Source organism: Canis aureus, chromosome 34, assembly GCF_053574225.1.
Source record: "Canis aureus isolate CA01 chromosome 34, VMU_Caureus_v.1.0, whole genome shotgun sequence".
Classification (NCBI taxonomy): Eukaryota; Metazoa; Chordata; class Mammalia; order Carnivora; family Canidae; genus Canis; species Canis aureus.
The window spans coordinates 13,609,115-13,628,017 of NC_135644.1; the positions used below are offsets into that span (position 1 = coordinate 13,609,115).

At 42.1% G+C, this 18,903-nt stretch overlaps 1 protein-coding gene across 11 annotated transcripts in view; it reads right to left on the minus strand.

Annotated features, from left to right (window-relative positions):
* RAPGEF4 (Rap guanine nucleotide exchange factor 4) overlaps positions 1 to 18,903 on the minus strand; it is a 284,010-nt gene that overhangs the window by 58,025 nt on the left and 207,082 nt on the right. For all 11 annotated transcript variants that reach the window (XM_077883031.1, XM_077883030.1, XM_077883032.1 and 8 more), the window contains 4 exons: positions 5,626 to 5,710; positions 3,751 to 3,811; positions 1,786 to 1,862; positions 1,199 to 1,345 (listed from right to left, as the gene is read on the minus strand). In XM_077883031.1, coding sequence (XP_077739157.1) covers positions 1,199 to 1,345; positions 1,786 to 1,862; positions 3,751 to 3,811; positions 5,626 to 5,710 — 370 coding nt within the window. The remainder of the gene's footprint in view (positions 1 to 1,198; positions 1,346 to 1,785; positions 1,863 to 3,750; positions 3,812 to 5,625; positions 5,711 to 18,903) is intronic.

Consider the following 18,903-nt stretch of genomic DNA (forward strand, 5'->3'; position numbering starts at 1 on the left):
CCAAGTCAAATTCCATGAGGCATTTTTCTCTATATTCTTCAATGGTATAATTCCAATTTAACTCTCCTTGCATTAAGAGATTGCATTCCTAAGACAAACTGTGTTGTCAGAAATTTTGCCACCAAAGGCAAATGCTTAAGGCTGTGTGTGAACAGGTGTTCATATATTAGGAATGGAGAAAGACATTGTAAATCATCATGAAGTAATGCCAAGCATATCAGAAAGCACAGAAACTGCATTTAGGACTTCAGGGTAGGACAGAAAAGGTACTAAGGCTGGGAGAGGCAGAGAAGGGAGTCTGCTCTGTGAGCCAGCAAGGAGGGAAAGAGCAAAGTGATCCTTGAGGGAACCATCTCTCAGGGTGAACTCAAGCTGGGGCAGGGTGGACTGCAGGCCATCTGAGAGGCCAAGGGTGATGGGACACTGTCATCATCCCCAGGAGTTCCAGGGGTTGTGTGTGTGTGTGTGTGTGTGTATGTGTGTGTATAGTGGGGAGTGGGGAAGATCAGGGACCATCTCTTCTCAACATCACCCACGCTCACAAATACTTTAATAAGCTTACATTAGGCGCATTTGCAGAGCCAACTGCAAAGTGCAATCTCATTTCTCTATCACCCCAATTGTTCTTCACCTACTTGCTAAAGTTTGAAATTCCTTTAGTGTGAATCAATTTGACATAAAGCACTTGAAATGAAAATGCTTGGTTGGAGTAACCATGACTGACGTTAATTCCCACTAAAATGTAATCACTCAATAAATCAGGAGAAGGCGTGATGATATGAGAAAGGCTCAGTCTTGGGAAGAGATGGGAGGTGGGTACTTAGAAGGTCTACGATGGAGAAAAAGCTGGAGAGTGAGGGGGGAAGGACACAAACTGGCCAACCTAGAATTGCCAAAGAGAAAGGTCTCAGACTGACATCTGGCCAAGGCGCTCCCTGTTTTTCTTTAATTCTCATGGGCCAGGAGGGGTGTGTGCACTTATCTGGTCCAGCATACATGCCACATTTGCAGCTTTATTGGAATAACCGCTTTGGATCCTGGAACGCACACCGGCATACCAGGTTTGTAACCAAGGCTCTTTGTTCATAGAGTGTTCAGTAGTTACAGGACTAGTCAATTAACACCACACTCTAATCTTTGCTTGTCTAGCAAAAGGAAAAATGAGATGTGCCTCAGCCACACTTTGCCTTGGACTCACCCTTAGGATCCGGTTGAAATCCTCTTTGTCTACTCTTAAGAAGTGGCAATTATCTTCTCTCAAGACGATAGAAGCAGCTCTTGGGGCATCATTCACTAATGCTAACTTGCCAAAGTCATCCCCTTCGTGCAGGGTACACACCACGCCCTGGAGGAGCAGAACATTCAGATGAAGACGGTCCCTGAATCTGAGCAAACACCCACTCACCTCACGCCACAAGACCCCCTTTCCCCCAAAACACTGTATATATAAACGGGCTGCACCCAGGGATGCCAAGGGAGAGTTCTATAATTAGATTATAATGTTTTATTTTTTTCATTGAGTAATGTGGATTATGGCCTAACTTAAATGTACAATTGTATATATTTATTTTAAATCTATGTATCTATAAGGAGATGAGCCCCAGAAAGTTCAATCTACTGAGTATGGTAATTGAGATAATTTATGATTAGAGATGCTATAATGTCTTTTCTATGTTGAGTAACAATGTTGTTGCAAGTCTAATTGTAGCATTGCATTGTTAATACTTAGAGCCACACTAGTAAATGGAGCATAATAAAGTTTCAAAAAGAGAAAGATATATATACCTTGCCATAAATGACTACATTCACCGATCCTTTCAGAATAATGTACCAGGAGGTGCCTTCTTCCCCCTGGTTAAACACTAGATACAAAAAGATGAAAAGACTTATGACAAGAATAGAAGCACATCAATATAAATTACAGCTTATCAAATCATCATTTTTAAGTCCCCAGAATTATGCATTTATTCCAGAAGGAAAAAAAATTACTGGCAAATACTAACTTATTCAGGTGGAATACTGTCTCGTTTTCTATAGAACATGAAAGGAACAGAAATACTGTGTTATTTGCTATGCTCTAAAAGATATGAATTTACTAGAGACCAATGTACCAGCAATCCATTTCTTAAAGCAACACATACACTTTCCCCCACAATTCATCACAACTTATTACGTTATAGAAAATAGTTTTTAAAAGTAACCTGACCACCAGTGTGAAGTTTGAAAACATGAAAATCAGCACTACCTAATGTTTATGGATACCTATGGATATTATTTAAAAATGGGTTGGAATGACAGCCACTACATATAGGGTAGGAGTTATCTTGGTGAGGGAAGAAAAGAATAAGATAAAGGAAGGAACAAAAGGCCTTCAACTGTATCTATATCTATAATTTCATTCTTTAGAAAATATGAAAAAATGGCATAATGTTAGTGTTTGATGAAAATGAAGTGCTTGTAATTATCTCTATTTAAAAAAATATTTTATTTATTTGAGAGAGAGAGCAAACAGGGGAAGGGGTAGAGGGAGAGACAGAGAATCTCAAGCAGACTCTATGCCGAGTGCAGAGTCCAATGCAGGACTCCATCTCTCGACCCTGAGATCATGACCTGAGCCAAAATCAAGAGTTGGAAACTTGACCAACTGAGCCATCCAGACACCATATTTAAATATTTTTAATAAAATGAAAGCAATCAGTTAAGTTTGAATGAAAAAAAAATAGATGAGAAGTTGTAAGTCATCACTGATGATAAAAATAAAATATATTAAAGTGAACCTTTAAAATGTGAAGAAAAAACATTCTTACTAAAATAGATACCCATGTTAGGAATACCACTTATGATGACTGAAAGTAAAATATTGTGAAATGTAATTTTTATAAGTTTTTGGTTTTACAATTCATGTTCCTGCTTATTTGGCTAACACAGTCTGAAAAAAGAACAAGATTTTCCAAAAAACATCTCTTGAAAAGTTAACAGGTGTCCATTTAAAAAAGTGTCCTATGTTTCACTAAATTTAAAAAATGTCAGTTTAAATGGAGCGAACATTTTTCTTTATTGCAGAACTTCCGAGAATCTTGGTGCGCTGGTGTGTCTCCTGATCCTCCATGGGAGGTTAAAGAAGGAAGCATTTCCTGGCTTGAAGAGACCACACACCATGTTTGCCAAGAAGCATTTTGTAGAACTTGGGAAAAATGATGGCTTAAACAATTTTGCTTTCATTTGTTAATATCAAATTTCAATGTCTTGCTTCCAGCACAGAACTAAACAACTTGCATTCTGGAGAGTTATTGATATACTCAGCACTGCTCTAGTATTTGGGGCAAAGAAATTTTCTCAGGCTTGGAGCTGATACGTGGAAATGAGAAGAAAAAGCAAGCAGGGTAGTTTATTGCTGACTAGGGCTCTGGGGAGAAAGACTTGCTCTCCGAAAACCAAACTGAAGTAAAGTCATTGTGAAAAGGTCCCACGTAGGGTCCTTTCTGAAGAGCAACGACTTCATCCCACCCTCTTTAGACACTGCCGTGGGTCAGCAGGGAGCAAGCGGGGACTCAGGCTGGCAATAGCTATCAAGCTGGTACCAGAAAACCACTTTGTGGATTGGGCACACGCTGAGAATAAATGCAGGTCCCGAGAAACCAAACTGCCACATGACCTGCGCCCAAAAAAGGAAAGCATTTGCAGTCAGGTTCCCGGGGCATATGCTCGTGAGAGGCTCGCCAGGCACAATGTTCCATTACGTTTACTTACACACAGTTCCTCCTTTGGCATGAGACTCAAAAATGAGAACACCTGCTAACTCCCGTTTCACCTAGAAGAAAAAGAGAGAGAGAGAATTCCAAAAGGCCAGATTTTGGGGGTGGGGTGGGGACTTGTTTTCCTTCTAAGCAGTGCTGACTGTTCCCTTCTGCCCATACAGCCACCCTCCACTTTGCACTCTAATCTAGAACCACTTTCACTAAATTTGCCACTGGATTCTTAAGGCTCTGACAAAAGCTATTTTACAAGTTAATTTATACAAGACAATCTCCCCCAGAAACCATTTAAAATGTGGCTTCACAGGTATGAACTAGCCAATTTCTCTGCCAGTCATCTGTCTTAGGTATGAAGGCGAGAGCACCTACGATATCAGAGGACTCTGTTGCCATGAGAGGCTCTTCCTTACATCACAGGTAATGCATCACTACACACGTGTTGGAAGAGTCAATGTCTCAGAGGTGAATAGTTAAGCCTAGATGTGTGAGCAGATTTATATTCCTACATAGCTAATTATTTTAAAATTCTAAATTATCGTCCCAAATTTTGGCTCTATCTTCCTAAGAACAAAGTGACCTGAGAACTTCCCACAGTGCCTGGTTGCCCAGGATTTGAGCTAGAAGAGGAGACTCCCCCACAGTCCTCTTAATTCCATCAAGCTAGGCAAGTGACAGCAGGAGCATGCTGGGAATGTGGAACATAGGTAAGGAAAAGGAGTCTCCTCTCACTTCTGTCTACAGCATGAACTCATGATGCCTACACATGCAGGGGAACACCAGCTGTCCCTACTCCAATGGACACAATGAGGATGACAAAGGTAGTGGTGTGCAGGAAAGGGAGCTGGGCTAGACCACACCCCTGAATATCCTACTCAGGTAGGCAAGCAAGCTTCTAGACTCCAAGTAGTGCAACAGGGCAGGGATGGGAGGGCAGTTCCATCTGAGTTGGAAGGGGGAAGGGTTTGGAGCCCTTTCCTTGGAGCTGTGGCAAGTTCCTCACTGCTCTCAGGAGACCTAACCCCCCCACCCTCCAGAGAAAGGACTGCAGGCATTGCAACCATGTGATAGCATAATGCCATCTAGTGAGCTGGGAATGAAAGGAAAATCAGACATGTAGATATTGCTAAGGGGCCTTAGAATATGATTTTTGAATACTGAAATAACTTCTAGATACTATTATTATTGAACTATTAGCATAGAGAAGACTTGTGTTACCTGGAAATCACATTCCTGTATTCCTTCTACTGGAGGAGGTGTTTTCTGTCCCTATTCAGAGGCCAAATCTCTGTCCACTGCCTTCCTAAATAACCTGATCGTGTAAAAGTCAGAATCAGATATAGCGATTGGGCTATTTTTCACCAGTGGGTACTACTATTGTGCTCTGATACATCTGAAGCAATTTTCTCCTGAACCTTCTGCTTCCTTCTTAGTAGGGAGCAAACGTGGGCAAAGCTGGCCCTGTGGGCCAAGACAGGTCATCTTGATTTCTCTCTTTCCTCCTTTTGGTTCTATATTCACGGAAGGGTCTCAGAGCTCTTCTTAAGGCCTAGTTCTCTTGTCTAAGTGTACAGATACCAAGATTCAGGTTTGGAAGAGTCAAGTACATTTTTCAGTCCTACTCACTCCTACTGCTTCAGGGTTTAGGGCACATGGCCAACTATTAACAACGTGATAATACCTGATCCCATTTTGGGATTGTTCTTGGGTATAACTTCTTTACCATCTCATGAGAGAGAGTAGGGGTGATTTATGAGGTAGAATTCAGGCACTCCTTCACCACCACCCCCAAACCATAATACTCTCCTCCACTGCTAACAGGACATTTAACACCCCCACCTCTTCAACCATGCTCAACTAAGAGAAAACCTACTGTGGTAGAAAGATGGGATAAGGCCTTAATGTGAATGAGCTCTTCATAGATAATCTCTAGGTCATCCACGGTCCTCTGGCCAGGTCTACAAAGAAACAAGGAAAAAGAAAACAATGACAAAAAACTCATCGTAAAAGCTTGAAATAAAGAAATGGATTCGGGGATCAGTATGTGTTGAGGGGACTTCTTAGGAGAAATCTCTGTAAAAAGATATTGACAGAGGGTAAGATCACATCATTATAATTCCTAAAGGGATTTTTGAAATGAATGTGCTCCTCGATGGAAGGATGTGCACGCAGTATCCTTCCCTTCCACTCTCAGGGAAGAACATTGTGGTTGGCTAACTTTCTCTCACTTTGTAGATGATTGCTCTAAAAAAACTGTTTTCAGGGATCCCTGGGTGGCGCAGCGGTTTGGCGCCTGCCTTTGGCCCAGGGCGCGATCCTGGAGACCCGGGATCGAATCCCACATCGGGCTCCCGGTGCATGGAGCCTGCTCCTCCCTCTGCCTGTGTCTCTGCCTCTCTCTCTCTCTGTGACTATCATAAATAAATTAAAAAAAAATTAAAAAAACTGTTTTCATTACTATCTGAATCAATAACTACAAAACTTGTCTTTTAACACATATAGGAACAATTGATTTCATCAACTGGATGACTGATCCAAATTCCTTGGGATCTTGTGTGATGTTTTAGCCTAACAGAATAATGCTGCTGTCACTATTGTTTTGGGGAATATAATATGCTTCTAGCATGGAACTCAAATAAAGGGTTAATAGAGACTCAAAATTTCTGACCTATCCCTGACAAAGTCAGGGCATGAGATGAGCAGAAGGCAAATAGTCATGTCTGGGATTAGTCAGAAAGGAAGAGAAGGAAGGTATACACTCTCATTTCCCAAAATTTGTTCCATGGATGACCAGTCTTTCATGAGATGTCAATCACTGTTGTATCTAAAGTTTATTTTTCCTATAAATTATTATAAAACTAGTCTAATAACCTGCCTCCAAGGATAGAATATGCAGGTGTTATGGACACTTTGGCATGGGAGGACTGAGTGGATTCCTAATTGTCTTTCATGCTGGTGATTGTTCTGGAATCACTAATAGTGTTTAATTATACACCAAAGATAATTGACATGACTGGTCAATAATTTGGGTTTTCTACTGCTCTCTACAATAAAAGGAATCCTGGCGAATAGGTTTTTGAAATTTAAAGACAAACATACACACACACACACACAAAATAAAGACAAACACAAGGGTTATTAATCCTCAAAGTGCTATGTGGATGGACAGGCAACATTTACTAATTGATGCAGCTAATTGATACAGTCATGTATGTCACCTCTTAATTACTGTCAGTCTATTTTATGTATCTTGTCCTAAAATTCCAACAATTTATGGTATTCCTCAGTGTTACTGTATGCTAAACATCTAAACCTTCATGAGGTACTGATGGTGTTCCATCCTTAATTACATTACATTTTAAAAAGTGTTCCTTGGTCAAATCAGTTTGGGGAGTCTTGGTGTACTAAACCGAGCACTGGATTTTGAGTCCAAAGATCAAGTTTTAACAGTGCGACCACTCAACAGGCATGTGACATTAGTGTCAGTCTCATTTGTAAAATGGGGACAATATCTTCCTGAGAGAGATGTGGGAGCTAAGGAAGTACTGGATGTAAAGGTACCTGCATATATATTTATTTATTTATTTTTTATTTATATTTTTTTTATTTTTATTCATGATAGGCACACAGTGAGAGAGAGAGAGGCAGAGACACAGGCAGAGGGAGAAGCAGGCTCCATGCACCGGGAGCCTGATGTGGGATTCGATCCCGGATCTCCAGGATCGCGCCCTGGGCCAAAGGCAGGCGCCAAACCGCTGCGCCACCCAGGGATCCCCTGCATATTTATTTAAGTGGAAAAAAAAAATACCTACCCCAGCAAACATATTCAAAGTTCAAACCTTCACTTCAAAAATTAAACAAATTTACAGATAAAGTATGATGTTTGGGCCAGCAAATTACATCTGAAACTTAGCGAGTTATTGGGTAAGTAGTCTGAGTAATCAAAACTGAATTGTAAATATTCTAAAATAGTTGACTGGATTGAATAATTTAAAAAATTAATTTTGCAACCATATTATACATAATATCAGGGACTTGACAGATCAAGTGGGGCTAATTGGAGGAAGAAAGCTCTTTGCATACCATGCACATTACCTCCTCTGTTTCCTAATCCTGACTATTCAAAGGGACGGGTGCTAAGTCCATGACCCAGAGCGATGCCAGGCAGCTTCCCCTCCTGTGAAGAATCGCCACTGAAGGACACCACTGTGCATCAATCGGTGCTTAAGAACGGAACTCAGAAAGAAGAGGACCCAGAGACCCCGAAGAAAAAGCTATGGCCATGGGGGCTCTAAAGGAACCAGGCCTTCTTAGGAAGGGGCCTAATCTAGCACTTGACTTAGACATGGGCATTTTGAAACTGGGACCCTTGGGGATTTAAAAGTCAATTGAGTCACCTCAGTCCATCTCCTGAGATAGCAGCAGCTAATGTGAACGTCTCAGGTAGGCATAATAGGATTACGGCTCTTCAGCACGAGGAGCAGCCCTGCTGTTTCTGCTACTTGACATCAGCTGCAAATAGCATGGACCCTTCTAGAAGCATGACTAAAAGGGAAAACAGTTGCCGAGTCTCATTCTCACCTCCGTGGGGAGGAAGAAAACTCAGTTGGGAAAAGAGGTTAGAATTTAGCACTAAAATCTTGACAGAGTCAAAGTTGGGAACCGATCTCTGAGTTTAGGAGGAGCATTTACAATATTAATCAGTGTGAACTCCATACTGACCAACTCTTACAGATTAAAAAAAAAAAAGTGCTGTCCTTAGGATCTATAGATCCCATTACGTTAGAACTAATTATGTATGCCAACCAGACTCCAAGAGAAAATCAAATGAAAATGGTTATATTTTGTCCAAGAGTTAAAAACCTATGATGAAGCGCGCTGTCAGCTGCTCGACACAGCATTTGACACAGTGGTTCAAGGCCGTCCTTGGAGCCACTCTAGGTCATCTTAGGACCAGCACCGGAGTGTGGGAGAAGAGAGCTGAGGCTGGTAAAGAATTGAAGGAATTATGGAAATCTCTTCAACACCCTGCTGTCCCAAACCGCCGAGCGCTGCCTGGAGCTCCTTCTCCCCACGCTGCCACGCTCCTGGCTCTCTCCTGCCTTCCTATGTGCTTCTCCTCGTCTTCTTTGGTCTGTTGTTTTTTTGTTCATTTTTGGAGCTGTGCTGTATCCCAAGGCTCTGCTGTCAGCCCTGCGTTCAGTGTTCTCTACCTTCTCTCTCTCTCTGGGGGGGACCCCCCCCAACTTTCATCTATGCAATGCTGAGACCTAAGTGTTTATCTCCAAACAAATGTTCCTGAGCTCTGAGGGCTTCCTGGCCATCTCTCTGATAACCCGTAGGTTCCACGAGCTCAGTGGGTCCAGAAAGGCTCCCTCATCATCACACAAGGCTTTGTGAAGGCAGATCTCCATCTCCTTTTCCAGACTCGTCTGTCTCCCCTCTCTCCACACCTTACCTCATGGCTCTGCTCTGCTCCAGCCATACCAGACACCTCTGCATCCCTGCAACATGCAAGGCTTTTTCGTGCCTCTGAGACTTTCCACGTGCCCTTCTCTTTGCTAGATTTTGTTCTGCTGCAAGTCCAACTCAGATCTCATCTCTTCTGGCTAAAATTCATTCTCCAACCCTTATTCTCCCATGGCACATAGTCCTGCCACTGTGGTAACCACAACACACTGGGAAGAATGCTTAAATATTCATAACTCTAGTCTATTCTCAAGAGAAGCAGCACCTGGAAGTGCAAAGGGCACTGACTTGGAAGCAGAAACTCCATTGGAGATCTAAATCGGGAACTTCCTAGGTATGTGATCGGTGTAATGCCTTGTGTCTGCATCTGTAAAGTGGGAATAACAAAGGATTGTCATAAAGATCAAACGAGTTAATATATGCAAAGTATTGATACATCGGGAATATAGCCCAAGTGCAGGATGGCATTGTTACCAGGGTGCATGCTCAATATAGCTCATCAGATGCCCGAACACACATGCTCTTACAATTCATGCTGAATTGAGAGTCTGCCCAAGGGAGAAGGCAGCAGTACTGTGGACCAACTCTTGGTCTGAGGGATATGGGGGCTTGTGCTCTGCTGTCCTTCCTCATGAAGATCAAGTAAGAGGAGGTGCCTGTGACACAACTCATTTTTGATATGGCACATGCTTGTGTCATGGCAAATAATAACAGAGGAAGTGGACGGGATAATACTGAACCTCGCCTCTTCAAATCCCATAAAATGATAGAGAAGACATATTTTCTATAGGATTATGGATTTTATTCATCCAGCTGTGAGGAGGAAGTTACCACGTTAGACCAGCTGAAGTCACTCAGTCTAACTAAATCAAGATCAGTGGCAGCCCGGGGAGAGGTGACCATCGAAGACCAAGCAGCACTTGCGGGGCTCAGCCCTTTGTTGGCTGTATTTTTATCTGCCATGCTAAAGGTCTGATGGGAAAGGTATTTTAAAATCCAAAGCAGCACTGAAAACAAACATGCATCACCATCACCACAAACCACAAAATAGTACAATGGGCAGACCAGAGGGTTGTGGGAATCTTGGGGTGATAGAATAAAATGTCTGGGAAAAGGCCGGAAGCAGCCAACAGCTCCATCCTCACAGATAACCACCACAGGAGGAAGACAACAGAGAAGGCAAGGCAGGTAAGATAAGGGCAGGAGAGGGTCAGACTGCTTCTCCCAGGTCAGTGGGCAGTCGGCCCTCTTTCCCACGCCCCACACTGAGCAGTGGGCAGCAGCAGTTTCCCAGGCTAAAAACTGGAGACCTGCTCTCTAAGACAAATGCCCAGGGAGAAGTCTGCCAGAGAAGCCCTGGGCTCTCCTGCCAGGCACAGAGGAAGAAAAGGAGGGAAATACCCAGAAAGGCTCCATTCCTGAGAAATCCTCCTCAGTTTGGCAGCTAACGGGAGGAAGGGGAGGGGTGGGACTTCAGCCTGTCTGCTCCCCACCTGCCTCTCATACAGCAGAGATCGCCAGGAAACGTGGCCTCCGCTGCCTTCAGGGGCGGCCCTGCTGGGGACGCGGACCACACCTGCACAGAAATCCGTGTGGCGGCCTCTCCTACCCCCCGGACCTCCATCCATCAATAACCACTACAGAGAAGCAAACACTTGCACGAGAACTTGCTGGATGCTGTGGCGAAACCCACGGCAGCTATTTGGAAACGTAATGGAACAAAGTGTAAAACCAGTTTAGTCTCTGAGTCATAAATAACATTCAACATGGAAGGAAAAAAAAAGAAAAAAGAAAAAAAAAGCAAGCAAGCAAGACAGACAGACACAACCGTGTGGTCTCCCGTGGGCAGTGTAATCACCAGGCCAGCCACCGTCGCTTGGCAGTCCACCCAGGTAGCAGTGAACTTTTTTGGTCCTGTTTACAGCACATGTTTTTTTTTTTTTTTTTAAAGATTTTATTTATTTATTTGTTTGAGACATAGAGAGGGAGAGAGGGAGAGCAGCAGAGACACAGGCAGAGGGAGAAGCAGGCTCCATGCAGGGAGCCCAACGCAGGACTCGATCCCGGGTCTCCAGGACCAGGCCCTGGGCTGAAGGCAGCGCTAAACCGCCGAGTCACCCGGTCTGCCCTACAGCACATGTTTTAATGTGATGACGGAAGTCAGGACTGCGAGGTGTGAGTGGACTTACTCTAAAAAAAAGCCGAGTATTTTCCCAGTTAGCAAAGCCACGGAAGCATTTGGGAGAGGTGGGCCGCGAGCAAACTCACTGATGTTCCTGGGGCCTCAACCTACCGTTAGGACTTGACGTTGAGGGAAGTCGTAGGGAGCTGGTCAGGTGGAGCCCAAGTGGCCAACCCATGCCCACCAAAGTGAATCACACTATGAGCCCCTCTCCCCGCACCAGGTGGATCTTGGAGTTTGCGGGACATCAATGACAGGCCAGCCTCTCCCAAGGCCGCCAGCTCAGAGCTGCTGTGCCATCTAGTGTCTCAGAAAAGACTCACCTCTCTACTCTTGATCTTGATCCGCAACCCCCCCAACCCCCCCTCCGCCAAAGGGCACCTGAGCCTTCCCCACCACAATCGCTGAACAAAGTCACATTTTAAAAGCGGGTTTCTCATGGCAAACAGTGGCATTAAGCACCTCTCATGCTTTGGTCTTTACGGGGGTGACAGGGAAAAAAAAATGGAGAAGAGATCCTGCAAATCAGACCCCAGCCTGTTCAAACGGTAATGAAAGGGTCCCAAGGACTGAAGGCAATTTGGCTTTCAAGAGTCAAGGGAACACTGTGCCCCAAGCCGGAGGAGGGAACTCCCATGCACCTTCACAGAGTAACCTATGAGGCTGGGGAAGTGAATTGACTCTCTGGCTGCTCTGAGTGGCAGCCGCTGAATGTACCTGGTCTTTACTTGTCCTTCTCCAGATGTCACAGGGAGAGATATTAGGCAGCCCTGCTTCTTTACAAATCTGCGTGGTGCCACATTGATGTGGATTTGTCGGATCCTGCTGTGGAAAGGCCTAGTTTCTGCAGGGGATGCATTCTGGCGGCAATGTCTAGTTACAGACAAGATAATAAACGGGGATGGATGGAGGAGCAGTTTATACATTAAAGGATGGGAGGGCTCAGGTGATATTGGAAGCTGCTGGTAAATACAGTTTTATCAAGGAATTTATCAAGGTCAGAGATGGAGCTCCTCAGTTATTGGAATGTGGATGAAATGAGGGATTCGTCAACACACCCAGCAGCACGTTGGCGTGGCCAGGGGTAGAATATGCAGGTAAGAAAGTAAATAACCTAGTTCTTCTGGACCTCTTGTCTGGTAGACCTATTCCCTGATGCATGGCGAAAATACCCAGAAAAGTCAATGTTGTAAATATGTAGGAAGCCATGGTCATGCTTCAAAGTAAAGGAAATGCTTTATTTAATTTTTTTCTGAGGGGTGGGGCGGGAATGCTTTATTTTTCTTGCAACACTCCCCCTCATCCCACCTGACTGTTCAGTTTGTAAGTCATTTCTCTAACTTGGATCCTTTTCCAACACTCTGAAGATCTTGAGATCTCACCTCTCCTACTTCCCCTAAAGGAGGTTCGGTGTCATTTCCCACCCTTTTGTCTAATAAACCAGCAAAACGTGCTTCTTTTTCCTCACCTCCCAGAACCCTCGCTTCATCTTCAATAGATCTTCAGGGTTACAGACATTCCAGGAACCTGGTGCCTGGACATTTAAAGTGTCCTGTTTGGCTCTGCTCACTGCCCTGTCATACCACCCTCCCTTTGCCTCATCTTTAACCCAGGAAAGAACATGTTCAGTTTACTTCAGATGAAATTAGGCATTTTTTAGTTCTGATAGCAATGCCTGTGTCCGTGGGATTCTTTCCTTCTTTGTGAGGTTAGAAATGAATACAGTCTACCACTGTAGTGAAGGGCAGATGCTTTAGGAATATTTGTGAGAAATGAAGTCATCCCCATCAGGATATGGGGTAAGTTTCCATAATTAAAGCCCCTGAATGCTAAGTGTTTTTAGGACAATGTAATTTAAGGTTTTTCATATTTAGAAACTGAATATGCCCAACATTCTTCCAGAAAAACTGGTTACTACGGGGACATGCTAGAAACTTAATATTAAACCTTTGAAAAGGGGCAAGTATAAATATTTTCCTTTAAAATACCTAAGCAGTAAGTTGAGAAAAACAAATTTGGATAGCACCAGATAGGATAGTTACTTGTTTGTCTTTGTGTATGACATATATGTGTATCAGATAGCAAGTTCAAACGTTTTTTGAGGGGTGCTATGTAGATGCGTTACTACTTTTTCCTTGCAAAAATTAATTCTTAATCAGGGACAGTTGGATTATCCATATTTCTTTGGATTTTACTTCTCATTCAGTAAATACACTAGAGGGGATGAAGTTGAGGCAAACTAAGAGAGGAAAAAATATTCTCCATGAAAAAAAAAAATGGAAATGAAATTGGATGTGGAGTAAGCAGACATATGGACTCGGTACCTGGTTCAGCCACATATACTTCCGTGTGATATCAAGGAAGGCACTTGACATCTATTAAGCTCAATTTCTTTTCATGCAAATGGTAGATAATGACATAAGTCCTGCTCATTTCATAGACTTGTTTTGAGATTCAATGATGTGAGGACCAATATATAAGGTCACTATATGAACTACAGTGTGATTCATATATTTATTATTAGGTTTTGTTTGTAATTATGGCTAGTGGGTTGATGTGAATATTTTTCTAAGTAGATGATAATGCTTGTATTCCATTCAGGTCTATAAGGTAATAATGGAGTAAAATGAGATTAGTCTGAAGTAATTATTTTTAGATCAAATACCCAAGACATCTTTCCTCATCATTGCTCTAAGAATAAACCCAGGAGGCCGTTTTGAATCCTTTTTGGCCTGAGAAAGGTGGTAGACCACGGTAAATAATACAGATTCTGGAGCCAAACCAATCCTGAGTCCAACACAAGCAGGTGATTTAACCTGTGTCTATTTCCGAATCCATAAAATGGGGGTGATATTAATAACTACCTCATAGTTCTGTTGAAAAAACTGAATTAGATCACAGTGGTTAGCATATGTATGCTCAATAAATGTTGGCTATAATGAAATATAATGGCATTTTTTTTCCTGTTTACAATCTCCTTGTGAAGTTGGACGAGGGTAAACGCACTTTATAGTTTAAGAGATTTGTAATCTAGAGCTATTGGGTACTAACTAGTAGATTTGGTAAGACTAGAATCTGGGGCTCTGCAGCTCAGTCTCACCTTCACTTTATTTAATAGCAGTCTCTTGGGTCCAATGCATGTATCTCAAATGCTGTCATTCAATTCTTCAAATACAATTAATTTTAACCTCAAAGAACTTAATATCTGGTATTGTGTCTTTAGTCTTAACATTCTCCACAGCGAGCAGAGAAAGCTACCTACTGGGAAGCTGATCATCCACACCCCACTTTGAGGTTCTGCGATGGGGCTCCCAATGGCTATAAAATAGATCCAGTGCGCACAGAGTGCAATCTGACCTGGGCCTAAACCTTCAGGCACATTTACTAGCACTCGTGATCTGGGCATTCATTCAGCGTGAAACAGCTTATTGTTCCTGGCTGGAACTTCCTGACATCTTTCTGGCCCCAGTCCCACCCCTGTACTCCTGTCAGGCTAGGAGTTCTTTCTTTGTTCTGGGAAGAAGTGCAATAGAATATTATTTTTTGTTGCTGTTAAGAAAGGGTTTGAGGGGCACCTGGGTGGTTCAGTGGTTGCATATCTGCCTTCGGCTCAGGTCATGATCCTGGGGTCCTGGGATCAAGTCCCGCATCAGGATCCCTGTAGAGAGCCTGCTTCTCCCTCATTCTATGTCTGTGCCTCTCCCTGTGTCTCTCCTGAATAAATAAAATATTTTTTTTTAAAAAGAAAGGGCTTGAGAATGAACGTGACATCCAACAAGGCCTAACCGAATGTAGCAGGGACATTGGAAGGTAGACCACTATGCACCTATTAAAAATCTTGTCCTTGGAAAATATTTAAAGTTAAGGGAGAATATCACAATATATTATTAATGGCAAAAAGTTAGGAATTGAAAAAAATAACCAAGGGACATGCACTAAAATGCTGATAATTATCTCTGGGAGATGTGATTGCAGGTGTTATTTTTCTTTAACTCCTTTTAGTAGTTTCCAAATTTTCTACAATGAACACATTGATTTTTACAATAGAAAGTCATTAAAACCTTGAGGTAATCTTATAATGAACCCTACACTGTAAATGGGCAGCTACATCCATGTTCCCCTCTCCCAAATTTGAATCTCAATGGCAGTAATCCAGTGGTTGGCTTCATGGGCACATAAACATGAAGGTTAAGTAGTAAATTGCCTTTACTAGGGGAGAGGCAACAAATCCAAACCCAAGAAATGGCCTACTTAATGCAATCATTTCTTCTGGTAAATTCTACAAGCTTTCACTTAGAGCACAGCAATCTTTCCAGAAAAAAACAAAGGCAAAGTTTGTCATGCAGTGGAAGAAAAGATTCATAGTGAATTTCTTATTTCGTAAAGATCAGGATCTTTAAGTCGTTTCTTTTTTCATCTGATTTGCATTTGAGGATGAATTTCATAACTTTGAACATTTCTTGGCATATCCCAACAGAAATCAAAACCCTAGGCACCACTGATTTTAGGCTTGCTAATCTGGGATCCCTCGAGGAAGCAAATTTCCCTGTAATTATCAGGATTTCAAATTTCACACCCTCAAAAACAGCTTGGACAGATAAAGAACCTCTTAAAAGAGGCTCTACTAATTTGGAGAAAATACACAGGCTCTCAATTGCCCTCTAGAGCAAGTGTGTGGAACAGCAGGTGGGGGCTGTCTTAATGCAGCCAACTGACCAAGGTGTATTTTCTCATATCACTTAATCATCTAAATTGTTTTCTTTTAAACTTATGCCCTATAGTATATGTTAGAAAATATTAACTTATCACATAAAATAAACAAACTCAAGTTTTGGGCCCATTTGGAAGATGCCAGAATGTGCCAAGAATTCTCTTGTTCATATCTTTGTTACATATATTTTATGTTTATGTATTATTTCTTACATTTAATACACACACACACACACACACACACACACACATTCCATCCCCTTCTGCTCAGGCCAAATAACCACCTATCCCTTTCTCAACTAGTTAAGCTTCTAGACTTTTAGGGAATTTCAGATTTGCAGACCTACTTAGAACTAGATTTGACAAATGGCATTACTTCCTTTCCCTCCCATCTTTAGGCTGGTTTCTTATAGATCTTTCTAAATGGTGGGACATCGTGTCTCACTTTTCTTGGAAGAAGAGGCTGAGAGGAATGTATGTCAAGAGCCTTCTTTGTCTCCTTGAAGCCTCTTTTTATCCACCTAGCCCCAAGTTTATAACATTCTGCTTATCTGGTCCTCTACCTTTTTTTTTTGCCCATGGTCCTCTATCCAAAAGTACCTGCTCAAAGGTAAGCAGAATGAACATTTCTACTGGCAAGGGTCCCCACCATATCTACTTGCTGTAGGGTAACCTCTTGTTTTTAGGCTTATAAACAAAGCAAAATCAAAACAATTAGCTCCAAGAGCTCATTTTAGGTTTGATATCCCTGTCTTTGAGCTGCAACAACAACACTGTCAAACTGTCACTGTTCTGTAGTACTTGCCCCCCAGTGCCATCCAGGTCTGCACCTGTGAAACCAGGATGGGCATTGTGAGTCACTCTGCCTGCCACCACATAAAAAGCTAATTTCACATTCAGAATGTATGTTTTTTTTTCAATACCAATAGCAACAAGAGTATGCCAAAAAATTTCCCCTGAAGCTCTATTCTGTTTTTTAAACTACAGAACATTCTTTCATAGTTTGACAGTTAAAATGCTGCAGTTAATGTAATAAACAGAGAATTTTTCTAAGTAGCCTGTCAAAACAAGTGACACTTTTTTTTTTTTTGCTAGCGAGTCTCAGATTCAGAACAATGGGAAGTACCTTTCAAAGCAACATCTTCATTATACAATCAAATTCTCAAAGTAATCTTCTCATCAAAGAATATTGTGTTATTTCTTTCCCAGTAATTATCAGAGTTCTGCAGCCTCTCTGGCAGTGGTGACTATTATAAAATGCAGCTGTGCTGCGTTAAAAAAATTGAGGGGTCCTGCCCCGGTCGTTATGGAGCCAATGCATCTCATGCCTCCACATTTCCTAATGACTTGACTTTCTGGGCAGTAAAAAGTCAACATTTCCCGGCCCTTTAAACATGCCCTTAAGTTTCCAGGAGCAAAGTGCTCAGCCAGTCTCTTTAAGGATAGTGGTGATACTGGCAATTCTTGATCAATTAAGCATATTTTTTTCCCACTTAAATAAAATTAATAGAAGCTCCAAATGTCATTATCAGGCTGCTCCCCCACGGCCCCCAAAATGTGTGTTTGTATGTGTGTGTAGAGTTTGAAAGTCTGTCCCCCAAATTAGATTTCTTCTTTTTCACTTTCCCATCTCTTAGGGACTGTCATTCCAACAGAAAGAAAAGGAGTACTAAGTCAGAAGAACTGAATCACAAGTTGATTCCACTTTTGTAGTATCATTAAACCTGGAAAGATGGGAACATCCCAAGGGCACCCAAATGATGTGTCTTGGAATACTGGTGAAACCTGTACTTTCCAGTGACAGACTAGAAAAATCCAATCTTTGGAATGTAGTTTTTTCTGAAGAATCCTTGGGCTGCCAAGGATCATGCAATTCAGTGCTGTATGGAGGGAAAAAAGCACAAGCACAGGCTTCTATTTTTAAGGGTCACTAATGAAACTAGCTCTCAGGCTCTTGTGAGGGTGAATCAAGCAATTAGCATGAATGTTTCTGGCCCACAGCAGGCACTCAATAAATGTTTCTTGCATCAGAATCTAATTTGGGAGTGCTTCACCTACTGGATTATAAATTCTCCAAAGGTAGGAACCATTTTATTACTTTTTTTAAAAAAAACCTCTTTAGCAGATGCTCAAATATCTTGAATTGAATGGCATTTCTGCTTCCCTTGAAGCAGCTAAACAGCTGAAAGTACATTAGCCAGGATTATATAGTTGCTGGATCATTCATTCACTCAGCAAATATTTACTGATGGTCTATTGGGTGGAATGCACAGAGCTAGGAATATGGCTTTTCTTAACTTCTATGCCAGATTCAATCCCCATTTCCATATCATACTCTATTAATATACACTACATTTTCCTTTGTAGCATGCACTACAGCTCTTATAAAATGATTCCTTGAATAACTAATTTTTTAAGATCTGTCTCTTGGATGAGGCAGAAAGCTCTAGGAAGGAGGTGCAATGCTCTTGTTCAATGTTTCAGCCTTAGCAACTAACATAGTATCTAGAGCAAAACAGGTGTTTATCAAATATTGGAGAAATGAATGAATAAATGAATGAATGAAGTAAAATGAGATATGTTTTTGCCTTTCAGAAATTCACAGCTTGAAGCAATGTTTCTCAACAGGAGCATTATTTTTCAGACAGCTCCTTATTTTGTAGGGTTCTAGGTATTGTTGGGTGTGCTTAGCATCCCTTGGCCCTTGCCACTGCCCAATGAATGGCAGAGGTGCGCCCCTCATGCATGGACTCAAAATATCCCCCGACCTTTCCAAATGCCCTTTAGGAG